This window comes from Leptidea sinapis, chromosome 38 (assembly GCF_905404315.1).
Source record: "Leptidea sinapis chromosome 38, ilLepSina1.1, whole genome shotgun sequence".
Lineage (NCBI taxonomy): Eukaryota > Metazoa > Arthropoda > Insecta > Lepidoptera > Pieridae > Leptidea > Leptidea sinapis.
Window position 1 is genome coordinate 3,666,221 of NC_066302.1, and position 16,383 is coordinate 3,682,603.

General features: G+C 33.7%; 1 protein-coding gene across 1 annotated transcript in view; it reads left to right on the forward strand.

Annotated features, from left to right (window-relative positions):
* LOC126975877 (uncharacterized) overlaps positions 1-16,383 on the forward strand; it is a 43,802-nt gene that overhangs the window by 14,588 nt on the left and 12,831 nt on the right. The window contains exons 2-3 of the mRNA XM_050823969.1: positions 12,164-12,369; positions 14,322-14,475. Coding sequence (XP_050679926.1) covers positions 12,164-12,369; positions 14,322-14,475 — 360 coding nt within the window. The remainder of the gene's footprint in view (positions 1-12,163; positions 12,370-14,321; positions 14,476-16,383) is intronic.

Genomic DNA, 16,383 nt, shown 5'->3' on the forward strand with positions numbered 1-16,383 from the left:
GGTCCTAACTCAGAATGTTTGCTGGTGTGAAAACCAACACTGGTCTTCCATTGGGCCATTTTTTTTATGGAATAGGTGGACAAACGAGCGTACGGGTCACCTGGTGTTAAGTGATCACCGCCGCCCACATTCTCTTGCAACACCAGATGAATCACAAGAGCGTTGCCGGCCTTTAAGTAAGGTGTACGCGCTTTTTTTGAAGGTACCCATGTCGTATCGTCCCGGAAACACCGCACTGTGGGTATGATATCCTAACTTGTGGTGTGTCGTGCGAAGGTGGAATTCGGCGGCAAGAATCAGGTTAAACAGCTCTTCGGAACACTCGCCGTGATAATTTTTTTTTGGTGACGTCACGCTAAATATAATTTTAAAAAAAGTTATTTTAGCTAGTAAATTAACGTAACGAGAAATTAATACTTTAACTTAAAAATGAAGATGTATAACTATAATCGTAAAACTCTATTTAAGACAAAATTAGTTACAAACATGATGTGGGTTAATTTCATGTTACATTATCATAAATAAATAAATGAAATAAAATAAAAAGCCTTACATTTCTTGCTTATTTTTAGAACAATTTTTCAAAAAATCAATTTGTTTAGTACATATTCTTCATGAATCCGAACGTAGAAAGAGATGATAACAGTTATCTATATATATAAAAATGAATTGCTGCATTAGTCTCGCTAAAACTCGAGAACGGCCCGACCGATTTGGCTATTTTGGTCTTGAATTATTTGTGGAAGTCCAGGAAAGGTTTGAAAGGTGAATAAATATGAAAATGGAATAAAAACAATAATTTTGTTTTTCCTTTGATGTGTCCCCTGTCTTTCAAAAATCAAATTGAAAGAATAGCTTAAAATAAATAACTAGTTAGAATCTTTATATCTTTCTTACTTTCTCAGGAGGTAAAAAACAAACTTAATTTTAGCTACCGACCATTTATATGGCAATACAAAGTTTGCTGGGTCAGCTAGTTTTATAATAAATTATTTATTTTCACTGTGTATCCGACTGCTCGCTTTCTTAACTTCTATTATGGTGTATGACACTACTTCTTCTTCTTCGTGACACTCTTCGCAGAGACTTCTTCATCATGAAGTGACGTCTTTTGGGTCAAATATAATTCGCCCCACCAGCATTCACCACTTTTCCCTGATGGCCGACAGTCTGGTACACTCGTTCAATAGTACTGCTCATAGCAGAATTAATTTGGTCGCTCCATCGCATGGGCGTGACCTGATCGAAAATTCGATGACAGTCGTTAAAATGATCGATGAAATTTTTCTGAGAGATAAACTTTTTAATGTAAAATTTAATTTATTTAAATAAATTAAATTGTAATAGTTAAATTTTTTATGTTATATAATTGTTATAAATTGTGTTATTTTTTACATAATCATCTTTATAATATTCACAATTTTTACTTCAAAAAAATTTATTTTACTTTGGGTAATTGAGATATCATTCAAAGCAATTATTGAAAAACGCGAAGTACTTATAGAAATGAGAAAACATATTTGATTGGCTAATACCAGTATTTGAAAGTAATGCATTTCATCATAGTAACGGTATCTAGTAATAAAATGAACTTAAGTTTTTATAACAAACAAAAAAACGAGACAATGCAAAATTGCACAGTGGGTAAACACGACACAATATGGCACCCAATGTAATATCTTATTATCAACGGTTAGCCAGCTAAGTGGAACGATGCGCACGCGTCTCTGTTCCGCTACGTGATTCCACCTACGTATCGCCTTCCTTCTCTAACTTATGAAATAAAAACAGTCATCTCCGTCACACACACTCAGCTGTTCCCTTTCCGAAGCGTAACGATCTCGCTGATAAGTTGCTGCTTTAACAAAAAAATATGGACTTTAATTCTTATTTTAAGTTGGTAGCTGTATAATATATTATTAAGTATGATAAAATATATTGAAATTGTTTAAATTGAGAAAAGCTTCGGCAATTTCTTAAATTTTATTTATATTAATATGATTAGTAAGGCAAAGTCACTCGAAAGGTTAGCTCAGTTGGAAGAGCACGCGAGAGGTCGTGGTTTCGAGTTCCGCATCGATAAAAAAAATTGTTTTAAAATTTTATTTGTGTAATTAATCCTAGAATCACTTTAAAAACGTCACAAATTGTTTATATTTGCAAGAGCGACATCTCATTCCTAATATGTAAATATTGGGGTTTAGCAGGTTATCAACTGTAAAATAGATCCAGTAGATAAACAACCTGAGAATTGAACAAAGCATCAAAATTTTATCAACGAGACGTCTCACGGACGGTTGGCTCAGTTGGAAGAGCGCTCGCAAGAAATCGCATCGTTCATAAAATATTGTTTTCAGTTTTATTAGTGTAATTAATCCCAGAAGTAAGGGTTATCGCTATAAAACATAACAAATTGTTTAAAATTGTAATATTATCGTAAGTAGATGTAGGATTTGCATATACTTCAACAAACGTACCAGAAGTTATAAATTAGTGCCTTTGCGCAGCGTAAACAAGGGTGTGCAGTGGAGCGAGACAATATGCAAGGCATCGTGCAATATTACCTGCATAACTCAACAGGTGCACGATATTTTATGAAATTTTAAAGATATGAATAAATACAGTCATAAAAATATAGGTGTATTTAAGATTTCACTTTAAGATTAGGATGCCGCCCAGATGTTCATCTCCAGTGGGAGGCTAGATTATGGGTACCACAACGGCACCTATTTTTGTGGAGAAGTAATGTGTAAGCATTACTTACTGTGTTTCCGTCTGAAGGGCGCCGTAACTAGTGAAACTACTGGGCAAATGAGACTTGACATCTTATGTCTCAAGGTGACGAGCGAAGTTGTAGTACCACTCAGAATTTTTAGGTATTTCAAGAATTCTGAGCGGCACTCCATTGTAATTTGCATGGCGTATCAATTACCATCATCTGAACACACCATATCATAAAAACGAGTAACTATATTGGAATTAAAAAATCGAAAAGGTGCGAACATTTTCTGATCATAGAAAATTGTAAAATAACCAATATTTTAATTCAAACCAAGCGGAAGATATGGCTACTAATCAAATTGATGAAACCTATAGGATGCTAAGCTTGTTGTGATAAAAACTTGGTGAGAAAAAATGTATATTTTGTTATTTTCATTTCATCATTCGAGTTCTTGAGAGCGGATGTCACATTTACGTTAAGGGTTTTTTTATATAATAAAGATATGTTGGTCTCAGTGAGTCTAACACCTTTGTGGCGTTTGGTGTCGAGACACTTGGCCCGTGGGGCCAAGAGGCGCGGAGAATGTACAAAGTACTATCTTCTCGCTTCAATAGGACTACTGACAACCCAAGCGCTGGCAGCTATTTCCTTCAATGGATCAGCCTAGCTACCCAACGTGGAAATTCTGACAGTATTCTTGGTACGCTTCCACGTAATGATAGTTTTAATTGTATGTAATCCTAGTATTGTAAATATAGTTATAAGATTTGTTTTGTTTGAACAAAAAAATGTAATTTTTTTGCTAAATTAGTTTTATAATTTTTATTAAATGAAAGTTCTTAAGCCACATTGAGCAATATTAAGTTTATTAGATCCAATTTATTTAATTTGTTTGTAAATTGATAATATTCATTTTTTTTATGTAAAACTTAAAAAATTATACAAAGAAATTAATTTTACTGCATAAAAAGACCACATCTGTAAAATGCACCCATATGGAACAGATATCAAATCAAATCAAATCAAATCAAATCAAAACCAGTTTATTCACGTAGGTCACGGAAATGACACTTATGAATGTCAAAAAAAAATTCTTATTGAATCTACCGCTAATTCGTAAAAGGTTGAGCTAATGAAAAGAAGAAGCAAGAAACTCATTGCCACTCTTTTATATCATGATTTACATTTAAGTACATCGATTTACAAATCATTCCAAATTACAATATTATAATATGTAAAATGATGCAACAGACACACTCAAACGTCAAATAGTCAATGTCTTACACGTGTAAGTCAAAAAAGTAAATGTAAATTAATACAAAAGTTATTGAGTACAGTAGCTTCATCATCCACATACACTAAAAATAAATAAAGGTATTCTGTGAGCATTTTATAAGCGATTATAAATAGATAAATATGTATATATATTTTTACAAAACTACATACTATTACTTAACAGGGATGCAATACTAATGTACTGTTGTGTTAACTTATTGAATTAACTTGTTATTATAAACAATTGCAAATTACCACCAAATAAAAGCCAATCCTGTAAATTTATGAGGGCAATGAGAGGCAAAACTAAGCTTGTAAGTGGCGGTTGCATACAGCGCATATTAGCCAAGTTAGTGAGCATGACTTGTGCACAAACTGCTGAGAATCTCGCGGTTTTGTTGCACGTAACTACGCTGGGAAATATTAATCATGGCTGTATCGTAAGCAGTCGCAAACTACATTGCTTTGTGGATATGAGTCTGGCAGTATCATAAGCGAGCGCAAGATACATGGTCACGAGTCGAACTAAGTCTAACATTCTTTGATAAGTAATATTTTGTACAATATTAAAGTTAAGGATTACGAAGATAAGTTAGATTATAGGGAGGAAACAGGCAAGAAAATCGTTGGTAAAGTAAGTCATCTTTGACTTACTATTACAAACCAACACCCATATATACACTTTTATATTAAGAATGCACAAGATAGGTTTCAAATCGGATTTTGCCTAGAAAAAATAAGGGGGAGCTGAAAATATTGCTTAAATTATCGAATACAGTTTTTTAATTGATACTTTTATGTAGAAGTAAAGACACCGTGACAATAATCTTTTTTTAATGAATAAAAATTTGGGAAAGTATCCTTGACTGGTAGCCTGAAGATTGACAATCAGACATTTCAAGAAAGGAGCATACTCCCATCTCAAAAGGCCGGCAACGCATGTCATGACACCTATTGTTGCGGATGTTCATCGGCGGTTGCCTCATCACTCCCCATCCCGTGAGCCTCTTGCCTGTTTGCCTGCTCTGAAATAAAAAAAATCCCTAATACATATATAAGCTTCTCTAAGAAATACGCATTTAAAATTGAATATATCCATCCAAATTGAATGTATATTTTTTATTAAATGGCGGACATACAAACATACCATTAAACTATTTTTAAATTAGCTTAAAAGAGCTTTGTAGATCTCTCGTTATGAGACCAATTATGTATAAAACTACGCGATAAACAGGAAAATATCAAAAAAATTATCAATTCTTCCTCACTATAGTATCGAATTTGAAGCGGCTCGCCGTGATAATAAATTATTTAAAAACTCAATCACTAATATAATTTAAACCTTTGCTCAATCACAAATAAATAAGTTTATTGTGGAGTCAGTTAGTCCATACTACACCGGCGCTACACAATTTCCAGTCAAGTGCCTGGAAATGTCTGTTTGCATCAACAGTCGATATACATGCCAAGTGTAGTTCTATAGTGTTGTCAAGGGCTGTGTATTTCAAGATCTAATACATAGATTGTTATGGAGATATCACTTAGTATTAGACCAGTCTCTTGGGAGTAACCCTCGATGTCTACATATATAATGTGTATATGAATAATAGATTACTAATGCTACCACTGTTTATTAGAAGCCGAATATGCTCTAATGAAATTACTATAGGCATATCTACTAGTGGGTGGCTCCATTCCACAGGATGCCGGCTAGATTATGGGTACCACAACGACGCCTATTTCTGCCGTGAAGTAGTTATGTATAATTATTATTGGCTTTCGGTCGTAAGGGCACCGAAGCTATTGAAATTACTGGGAAAATGAGATTTAACATCTTATGTCTCAGGTGACGATCGCAATTGTAGTGCTGCTCATAATTGTTTGTATTTCACGAATCCTGAGAGGCACTGTATTGTAATGGGCAGAACGTATCAATTACCATCATCTGAACGTCCTGCTCGTCTCGTCCCTTATTTTCATTGAAAAAAAATGCTTTGAATTAACTTACTATAGAAACCAGCGGGAACTAAGTCCTCTTTCTTCAACTCCGAACATGATTTGAATTTGATGATACGTTTAAAGTAATGACTTATTTAAAAAAGAAAAAACAACTTTTCGTGAGACATTATAAAGTCTAAAACAGCTTCATTCACGGTTTTTCCGAAGTTCGGAGGTCCTACATCAGGGTGAGCGTACTGAATTCGCGGTGATGTTTTTGATTCTATTTTTAATGTTAATAATGTATGTTCCTTAGTATTAAAATCGCTATTACAATGGAATGGAATATACAAAATCCTTATCGAATTGTTATCACATCCCAATAGTGATTACACCTCAAATAAAACTATTATATATTTAAATAACTTTCAATAATATAATCTAAATTTTAATAATTTAAACTTATATCAGACCATTACTGGAGTATTCATTTCAGGTCTGGAATCCATATTTTGTTAAGGATATTGAATTGTTGGAAAGGGTACAGAGGCGAGCCACTAAGTTGCCTAGGGAACTGAAAAATCTTACATATGAACAAAGACTTACACAGCTTGGACTCAGCACCCTCAAAAGCAGGCGAGAAAGAGGCGATCTAATTGAAACATACAAAATACTAAATAATTATTATAATGTCCCAAATTTTGAGAGCATGTTTCCAAGGAAGAGCAATCCTAGACTAAGGGGACATGATATGAAGCTAGAATATCAATTAGCATCATCAAATCCATTGAAACACTTTCTGACCAACAGAGTCGTTCATATGTGGAATAGATTGCCCAAGGATGTGGTTAAATCAAAATCTGTTAATCAGTTTAAGAATAGACTGGACAAACATTTGGATAGATATGGCAAATGATAGAGACGCATCAGGGAAAGCTGCTTAGTCTATTATAAATAATAATAATAATTTAATATATTATGTACTATGTGACCCAGTCAAATACTCTGCGCACATTTAAGGGTCACAAAACGGTAAAAGATCGTCCGAAAATTATTTGCTTAGAGCTATATATGCAAATCTAAATACAACAAATAACTTGGTTTCCTCATGGACATTTGGACCACACGGGAAGCACCATCTTTCAAATAAAAAAAAAGAATTATCAAAAGCACCTCCTCCTTCTATGAAGTTGGTTGAAAAGTGAAAAACCAGCAACACGTTCCTGATGGTAAATGATACGCCCTGTGTACTGCAGTAGCACTCAGAGTTTTTCAAAAAACCCAAAATTCTGACAGGGACTGCGATTGCGCTTGTCACTTTGAATGTTAAACCTCATTAGCCGAGTAATTTTACTAGCTACGGCACCCATGAAACCGAATCTCAAACAGTGGTTGCACCCATCCATTCAGAATCAAATATTTTTATTCAAAACTAGCTGACCTGACAGACGTTGTTCTGTATATAATAAATAAAATAATGTTTTTATATGAATTTGTCAATAATATATCATAACAACAAAAATTACTTCGTAAAATATGCACCCTGCTGTCGTAATGAAATTGTTTCACAGCAGAACTGTCAAACCGTGCGTCAATAAATTCTCTCATAGAAATTATGTAATGGACACATCAAAGGAAAAACAAATTTGTTGTTTTTATTTAATTTAGTAGCATTTTCCTATTTATTCACCTTTTAAACCTTCTCTGGACTTCCACAAATAATTCAAGACCAAAATTTGCCAAATCGGTCCAGCCGTTCTCGAGTTTTAGCGAGACTAACGAACAGCAATTCATTTTTATATATATAGATAGATAGGATTTAAATCACTTATTCAACGTCAACTACTATCACCCAATCAAAAAGTATGTCTCAGACCTGAAAAGAACGGGTGAAAGAAAATCAGCGGGCTCCTTTTTTATTAATAAAAATATAGTTGCAATATAATATCGTACAATAAATTTATTTATGGCAATAATAACAATTAATTTATTATTTAACAGCCTGTGGGCGGTCGCTCCATTCCCCATCATTAAGAAAGTAACCTTTAGCACCCATGCATTGTTTTACAATTATTTTTGTAACAAATTTGTTTTGTACATATCTTGGGATCATGTTATAAAAGCATATTTTATACATCGTATATACATTTCCTTCTTAGTGTTAACCCAGTCCTTTTTCCTTATTTTGCAAAGAAACCTCCCACTGACTTTCAATAATTTGAAACTAATTAAATTGTCAATAAATTATTTCTCTTTTTTCCTTCTAATCAAGATACAATACAAATAAAAACTCAATTCAAAAAACAATTATCATAAATGAAAAACTCATTGAGGTGATTCAAGATTTGAAGATGGAAATTTACTTGAATTTTTTCGTCTCGATTTTATGAAACCGCGAAACAATTCACCTGACTTCGATAATAATGATGTTCTCGCATCAGTGACTGCCTAATGTGCCCTGAAGGATATACTTTCAATTTTGTGCCAGAATATTAGTCTTTAAAAATGGTAATGGTTGAAATGTAACATTGTTTTAAGATTGCGCGAATATTGTTTTGTGAATTTTACGTTTAGTCTTGTTATAAGCGTATAGCGTAAATGTCTTAAGTATAACCCTTATAGTTATGCCCCTATACCAGTGGGAGGCTCATTTGCACAGGATACCGGCCTTATCAATCACGGCGCCTATTTCTGCCGTGAAGCAGTAATGTGTAAGCTGTGTTTCGGTTTGATGGGCGTCGTAACTAGTGAAATTACTAGGCAAATGAGACTTAACATCTTATGTTTCAAGGTGTCGAGTGCAATTGTAGTGCCGCTCAGAACTTTTGGGTTTTCCAAGAATCCTGAACGGCACTACATTGTAATGGGCTGGGCGTATCAGTTACCATCAGCTGAACGTCCTGCTCGTCTCGTTCCTTTTTTTCATTAAAAAAAATAACCCTTTTCTCTGTAACTATGCAGAATCTAGTTGAGGTTATCACTCTCCGTGAATAGAATTACCAGTGAATATAACAGATATCACGATGAAGTTTACGTAATTGTACAAATAAGAAGAAAATAAATACTATAATAATTCCAAATATCATTTAAGTTACATTTGCATATGACCACAAAAAACTTTTAAATTAATTGTTTACGTGCAAATTATAACCAAGTTTAATATTCAAGCAAGTATTTTAACTAAGCCAGTATCTCAGGCTATCAAAGTACTCGTATTTGTAACAAGAAATCACCGCCAGCATAATATTTTTATATTATAAATAATGTACATTCCATCCATTATCATACCAATATGAATACGTTTTCCTAGAAGGTATGGTATGGAAACTTTTTGAGTGATTCTTGGGTTATAAAATTATACAATTTAGATAAGAATAAATAATTATCAATATATAAACGAGGATGCTTACATTACATAATCTATCTTAATATTACAACAAATAAGTGCCAATTTTGTATGTAGCATGTAGATACTAGGCAGCTCCGAAACTTTTTCCGGATTTCCTTCAACTTCTCTTAACTTCAGTTACCCATGATCGCGCTTATTGGAAAATCATTGAAACGTGTTAAGTAACTATAAATATTATTCAGACATGTTTAAATTGACAATAAATTACACTCGTTAAGACTTCAAATATTTTTAATTTCAATATATCGTTATTGAGATTAATCTAGATGGGCACTAAGAAGGGAATTTTGGAAATTTCACTCGATAAGTGTAAATTAAGAGATGGTTGGATGTACGTCATTTTCAAGAACTCCTTACAAGCACAAGATTATATTATGCCATGCTTCTGGTCAAAAATAAATGGACCACTGTATCCGCTTAGAATATAAGCTGAAGGGTTGAAACCTCACGCGTGTGTTCTGAAGATAAGAAACCGCTCTTAACCCTGTCCGGGTGGTACAAGAACACATTATATTATAAAATAAAATGAAAATAGTGTGTGCTTATTATCAAAAGCCTAAGAACAATCTTCATCAAGGCAAAGGTAATAATACAAAATACCCGTGGGAGGCTCCTTTGCACCGGATGCCAGCTAGGTTATGAGTACCGCAACGGCGCCTATTTCTGCCGTGAAGCAGTTATGTGTAAGCATTACTGTATTTCGGGCTGAAGAGCGCTGTAGCTAGTGAAATTACTAGGCAAATGAGACTTGACAGCTTGTGTCTTAAGGTGACGAATACAATTGTAGTACCGCTCAGAATTTTTGAGTTTGTCAAGAATTCTGAGTCGCACTGCATTGAAATGGTTAGGGCGTATCATTTACTATCAGCTGAACGTCCTGCTCAGCTCGTCCTGTCATAAATAAATAAGTCGAAAATTCCCGGCCAGAATATCTTTATAAAATATTTACCAAAAGCAAGTCAGTATGGTTTAAATAAGAAATATTATGATCATAAGCCTAAGAAAAGCCTCACCTTTTTCTAGGATCCTTAAATTTAATAACAGTACAAAACGACGCTTTCCAATTGGAAGATTACAGCGTCGTTTCATCCCTCTCCATTCCCCTGGGATATTTAAAATTTAACACCAAAAGTATTGTAAACCAATCTCGGCAACAAACTTTTAATAATTTTTCTTTAATATTCTTCAGTAAACCCGTGACATTATTGCGCTCAGCGTTCCAATTACTCAATATCCCGGAGGATTTCCGCCAACTACTTTGTGGAATATTCCAATTTATTGAGCTCCTTACAACGTTTGACTTTCGATTTGATATTTATTTTCGATTTGAAGGCTTTATATCTCATAATTATTTGGCTAGCCTTACTTGTTTTATAACCTTGTTGTATTGAGAATATTATCAACATTTTTTTTAATAAATGGCCAATTCAGTACACCTTTGAAGTCTGGAAGCAAACTGATCAATTTTCAAAGATTTATTTTGTTTTTGGCAAATATTTTGAATAAAACTGTGAAAATTTTTCATGGATGTAATTAAACCTCAAAGCATAATAATATATGAATAAATCTTAGAACATACATTAAAAATCAAGCTTACCGCAGGGTTTATCCCAAATTTTAAGCTCGTATATCTAATGAATAATTGATAGAATGCAGATGTAAGATGTATATTTATATTTTTTGTTTAAGGCCCTCTTTCACTTCATGTAAACTATCAAGTAAGCTGAGTAAAGTCAATAGTAACATAACATGCGAATTTCACGACCTTAAAGTAACACTAATCTTAAGATTAACTGTCCCGTAACTAACTTGCCACATCTTCTGCCAATTAGCTCGGTTACTTGACAGTTGCATATTATGTGCCTACTATTATTATCACTTGTTGTTTTATGCATCTTTCAATGAATTTCAGAGGAATCATAAAAATAAATTATTAGATATGGATTTATTCGATTTGATTGATCATCAATTGGACGAGTTAGATTATTCTTCCATGGAACAAATACCAAGAACCTATGTGTTTATTTACATTCCAAGATATTTCTATTTAATAATACCAAAATATCCCTCTCGTGTAAGGTATGCACTTCTCTCTCTTTTAATTTGATCCATAATAATTATTTTCACACTAGTAACCACTAAATAACAAAACTGTATTATACTATTTCCAGATGCATTCTAGTTTCAAAGGTAAACAAATAGCGGGCGCTAAACAGTGAAATGAACGCTCAACATTCAACAAAATCCTAAATGACAATCTGCAATGACGTTTGACAAGTGATATTTGACGTAAAATTGAACGAATATGAAGTGTGATAGATTCATTACTCACTTAACCAATCAGTAGTTACTCAAGGCATAATTCTCGCTTGTGAAATTGGCAAAAGATACTCATAGCATGTAGCTTCCAATTAACGTTAATTGAGAAGTTAGTAATAACAGCTTTACTTGGACATGGTGAACGAGGCCCTAAGTCTACCTTACTTATACCACGTATACCAGATACGTCGTCTTATCCAAGATGATTGGAAATGCATATATTTTAAACGTCTTTATTCTTACTTAATTATATTTAAGTTACACGAATGTTTAATTATTATTTTCGACGGGGCATCTTATGCACGCGAAAAAAAAATAAACAAAACTAAAAACTCAAAACATGACTCACAGTGCGCTATTGAGATGGTCTGTACTGTTGACTGACTTAAATAAACTTCTTTACAAAAGACTGAGATATTATTTGAATTAATTCAAGACGAAAACCCCGCAATAGTAACCATTTCCCTAGCGGAATATTCAGAACTCAATTTTCGTTCCAGGCGTTCATTCAGTCCGCATTGTAAACATGAGGGTCCCTGAAGTGCTGCAGTTTGGTACCAGAGAAGCGATCACCCTTGACTGTGACTACATTACTAGCAACGTCACGGGACTCGTTCTCAAGTGGTTCTACAACGGTCGCTCTCAGCCCGTCTACCAATGGATACCGCCACAGAAACCACAGGCCTTAGGCATTCTGAAGGACAAGGTACAATTTTAAATTTAATTTGTTTTATTTATACGTGATATATGTTTAGAAGGGTTATATAAATAATAGCAGTAATTTTAAGGTTTCCGTATTACTAAGACTCCGTCTATCTGTCTGTCAACCGGGTATCTAAATATTTTTTTTTATGAAAATAAGGCACGAGATGAGCAGGACGTTCAGCTGATGGTAATTGATACGCCCTGCCCATTTCAATGCAGTGCCGCTCAGAATTATTGAAAAACCCCAAAATTTCTGAGCGGCACTACAACTGCGCTCGTCACCTTGAGAAATAAGTTGTTAAGTTTCATTTTCCCAGTATTTTCAGTAGCTACATCCTTCAGACCGAAATACAGTCCCAAAAAAATATGAATTCTATGTAAGAAATTTGAATTTAAATATTAAGAACATTTTCATCGATATATTTAAGTCGCTGTCTTTACCTTTCTCTCATCGCAAGTAAACAAATATATATAAATTTCTTATACCAACTTCCATATATCGAGAAGTTGGTAAAAATATAGTTGATAGTATTATCTAATAACCGTACCAAACTTCAAACTTAGCAGAAAAGATTCCTATTTTGATCATTAGTAAAATAACTTTGATGTGATTGTCATAAAAGTTAATTCCAAAATGGATATTCAATACTATTTACAAATCCCAGTTTATTGAATATTGCACTAAGAGATATTGCTTTCGATTTCTCTAAGGAATCGTAGCATGAAAGTAAAATTAGAATCTTCTTTGGCGACAAAGTTCATTTTACGATCCGAGGCTACCACAGACCAAAAAGTGAAACCCTGTACTATACGAATTCGCGTCGTAAAAAGATGGGTTACAAAAACATAGACGAGATAAGTCTCGCTAACCAATGGCTCCGATGAAATGTAAATTGCGATTTAATTGCTTTTATTAACACTTTTTAAATAATTTAATACTATTTTCACAATTTTTATAAAACTAGATAGATTATTGATATTGTATAATTAATATATGTGAGTGTTAATTAGATAGATGAAAACAAAGAGGATGTAAATACTACGTAATAAGAGGCGGGAAAATAAAAAATTAAGTTTAGTTTAGTGTGAAACGTGCTTTGACATAAGTTTGAAATAGTAGTAATTACAGTATCGCGATTGGCGACGAAGTATAATCCGTCAAAGTTTGAAAGAAAACAGTTGCTTAAAACGTAGTGGATCTCCGTTTTTTACAAGATTATAGCCGTCATCTGTCAATCTATCAATGACTGCACGTTTCATACAATCGAGTGTTTCGAGAGTTCCGCTAGGCTGTATCTAAGCATATTTTGAGTCCATAACTTTAAAAAGTGCTATTTTTTTAAGTAAACATTCCAGTTATTTTTACAAGCAACTTTTTTTTATGCTTATTTAATTTATAAATTAAATATAAATAAACTGCACTAATGGAATGGATAACTGAAGCATTCGGGATTCTAGTGATTCTCTTGTATAAAGTGGGTAGTTATGAATCCGTCGGTCATTTTCAATATACTTTTATAATGTACATACATTATAGTAGTTAAAAAATGGTGAGGTTAATATTACCCTCAACTTGATGCGTTCTATATTACGTTATACAATTATTCTCATGTTCTTCATTGAAGAAATCAATTTATTAAAATAATTGTATTTTTAAATCTAGTCATTTATACGTCTCGATAGACTATGACACCTGTGAATACTTCAAAAAAATAGCGGTGAACTGTTAACCTCTATTTTCAGCAACGTATGCGCACAAAACAACGTGACGTACGTATGGCGATTATAACACGTAGCTTGTCACGCACACTAAAGTCAGACACTTTGTGATAGTGTGCGTGCATTGCTCAAAATAGAGGTTAACACTAAGCTGAATTTTTTTTCGACGTTTTCACAGATGTCATAGTCTAATGATCTAAGGATTCAAGTTGTATTTATCATTGAAATTTTCAGTTGGATCTGTCATTCAAAGTGTCACGGAATCCGTACACTCAGCACAGAGCACTACGCATCAGTCAGCCAACTACAGAGCTAACTGGCAACTATACCTGTGTGGTCTCCACCTTCCTGGCTGAGGATGAGAAGACAAAACCTATGACCATATTTGGTGAGTACTTAAAAAATTAAGCGATGTTCTTTGTTGTTAAATGTTGATTTCTGAAAGCTCAACCATTTCCGAAGTGGCAGTAAATGTAAAAAACAAACTTTTGACATTCATGTGTGTCATTTTCTTGATCTAATCATAGGTTCTCAACGTAGGCGATAACGCCCCCTTGTGGGCGTTTGAAACTTTCGGGGGGGGCAGTAGAAGACCCTGAGAAAATTAGGGGGTATTGAGATAGCGCAGATGGGGCGTGGATAGATTAAAAATATAGTCTAAAAAGGCAAAAAAATACACGAAAGTACTCTAGAAAAAAACATATTCTCAAAGTGGGCGGTGAGCAAAATAAGGTTGAGAAACTATGATCTACATGTATAAAGTGATTTTGATTTGATTTGATTTTGATTTGATAATAATAATGATACGATAACATAGTACTAGTAACTTTATAATTTTACATGCTTAGTAATAGTATAAGTTTATTTAGTTTATAAGCTAACTAGCTGACCCGAGAGACGCTGCTCTGTCAATAGAAAAATGTATAGTATGTTATCCTTAATAGATAGACATGTGCCATCGCAGACTTTTCTGTGGACCTTTACAAGATACACAATTCCATGTTACATTATTTTGTTATATCTCAAACGGTTTCGACAGCGTTTTACTTGAAAGCTCAGCCTATTTTTTACCGACACCACACTTTTTCCAGCAAATACCATTCATATATCCAAAAACTAGACAAATTATACATTAAAAACCTTCCTCTAAAACCACGCTATCCATTGATGAAAACGGTGATGTAGTTTTTGAGTTTACAGCAAACAGACAAATAGACAGCGGCGGGGGACTTTGTCTTATATATCTAGTGATAGTACTAATGTTAGTTGAGTTATGGACTGGTTTTTGGGTTTAGGCGAAGAGTAAGCAGAAAACACGCAAACATAGTGTTTTTAGACAAGTTTTGTGGTGAAAGTATAGCATTTCGAGCTATGAACATTACGTAATCCTTTTACACATATCCTTAAGTCTTATTTGTAGGTTGCTAATGCTTGCATGCTTGTTTGGTTATAGTTAACACTGCCGAGCCTTTTTGGACTACCACTTTTCTTTGAAGTTAAACAAGTTTTTTGGCATGGCGTGACGCATTTTTTTGGTACTTCTCTCAGAAAAGTTATTCTTATAGATTTTACTTTTTTGTGTAGGTTCATTTATTCAGATTAGTAGTGAATAACGAGGATTGTAAGCATATAAACTGTTTTCCACGCAAGAATTTTGAAAATATTGGCTTTGTCACATAGATGGCGGGCCGGCAGCCGTGAACTCATATCGCTCAAGGTCGCTGGCATTTAGTGTCGCCTTAAGGCCTTCTCCACCGTCTTCCATGTTACGTTTTAAGTCCCTCCGAAATGTACACCAATGCAGGAGTTGACACGTTGAACGCAATACAGCGTACGTACGTTACGTCATTTATGTCCGGACTTCAAAACGTTTACGCTGTTTCGTAGAAAGCATTTATTTTGACGTTATGTTTATTAATTAGTAACTTTGTATTTGATTTTATTGTACTATGGATTTCATTACCTGCAATAATGTTATATTATTATCATTACTATTATGTTACTCTATCTGATCCTAAAGTAATTTTATATTTATTAGCAATTTGGCTTATGTCATCATTCCACGTAGCCGACTACGGTGTGCTACAATTTCTACTACTTAATGGTGTTGAGATAAGTTTGTCGACCTGTTTTTGTATTTTACTATTGCTTCGTTTAAGATTAAGTTAAAACAACAATTACTGTCCTTACCTTAAGCCTCGTATCGTTCATTATCAAATCCACCAGTATGTCTCTCGCTGTACTAAATATTCTAATGTTTACTTATCTTATCGTTCTGGTTTCGTGTTTATATATA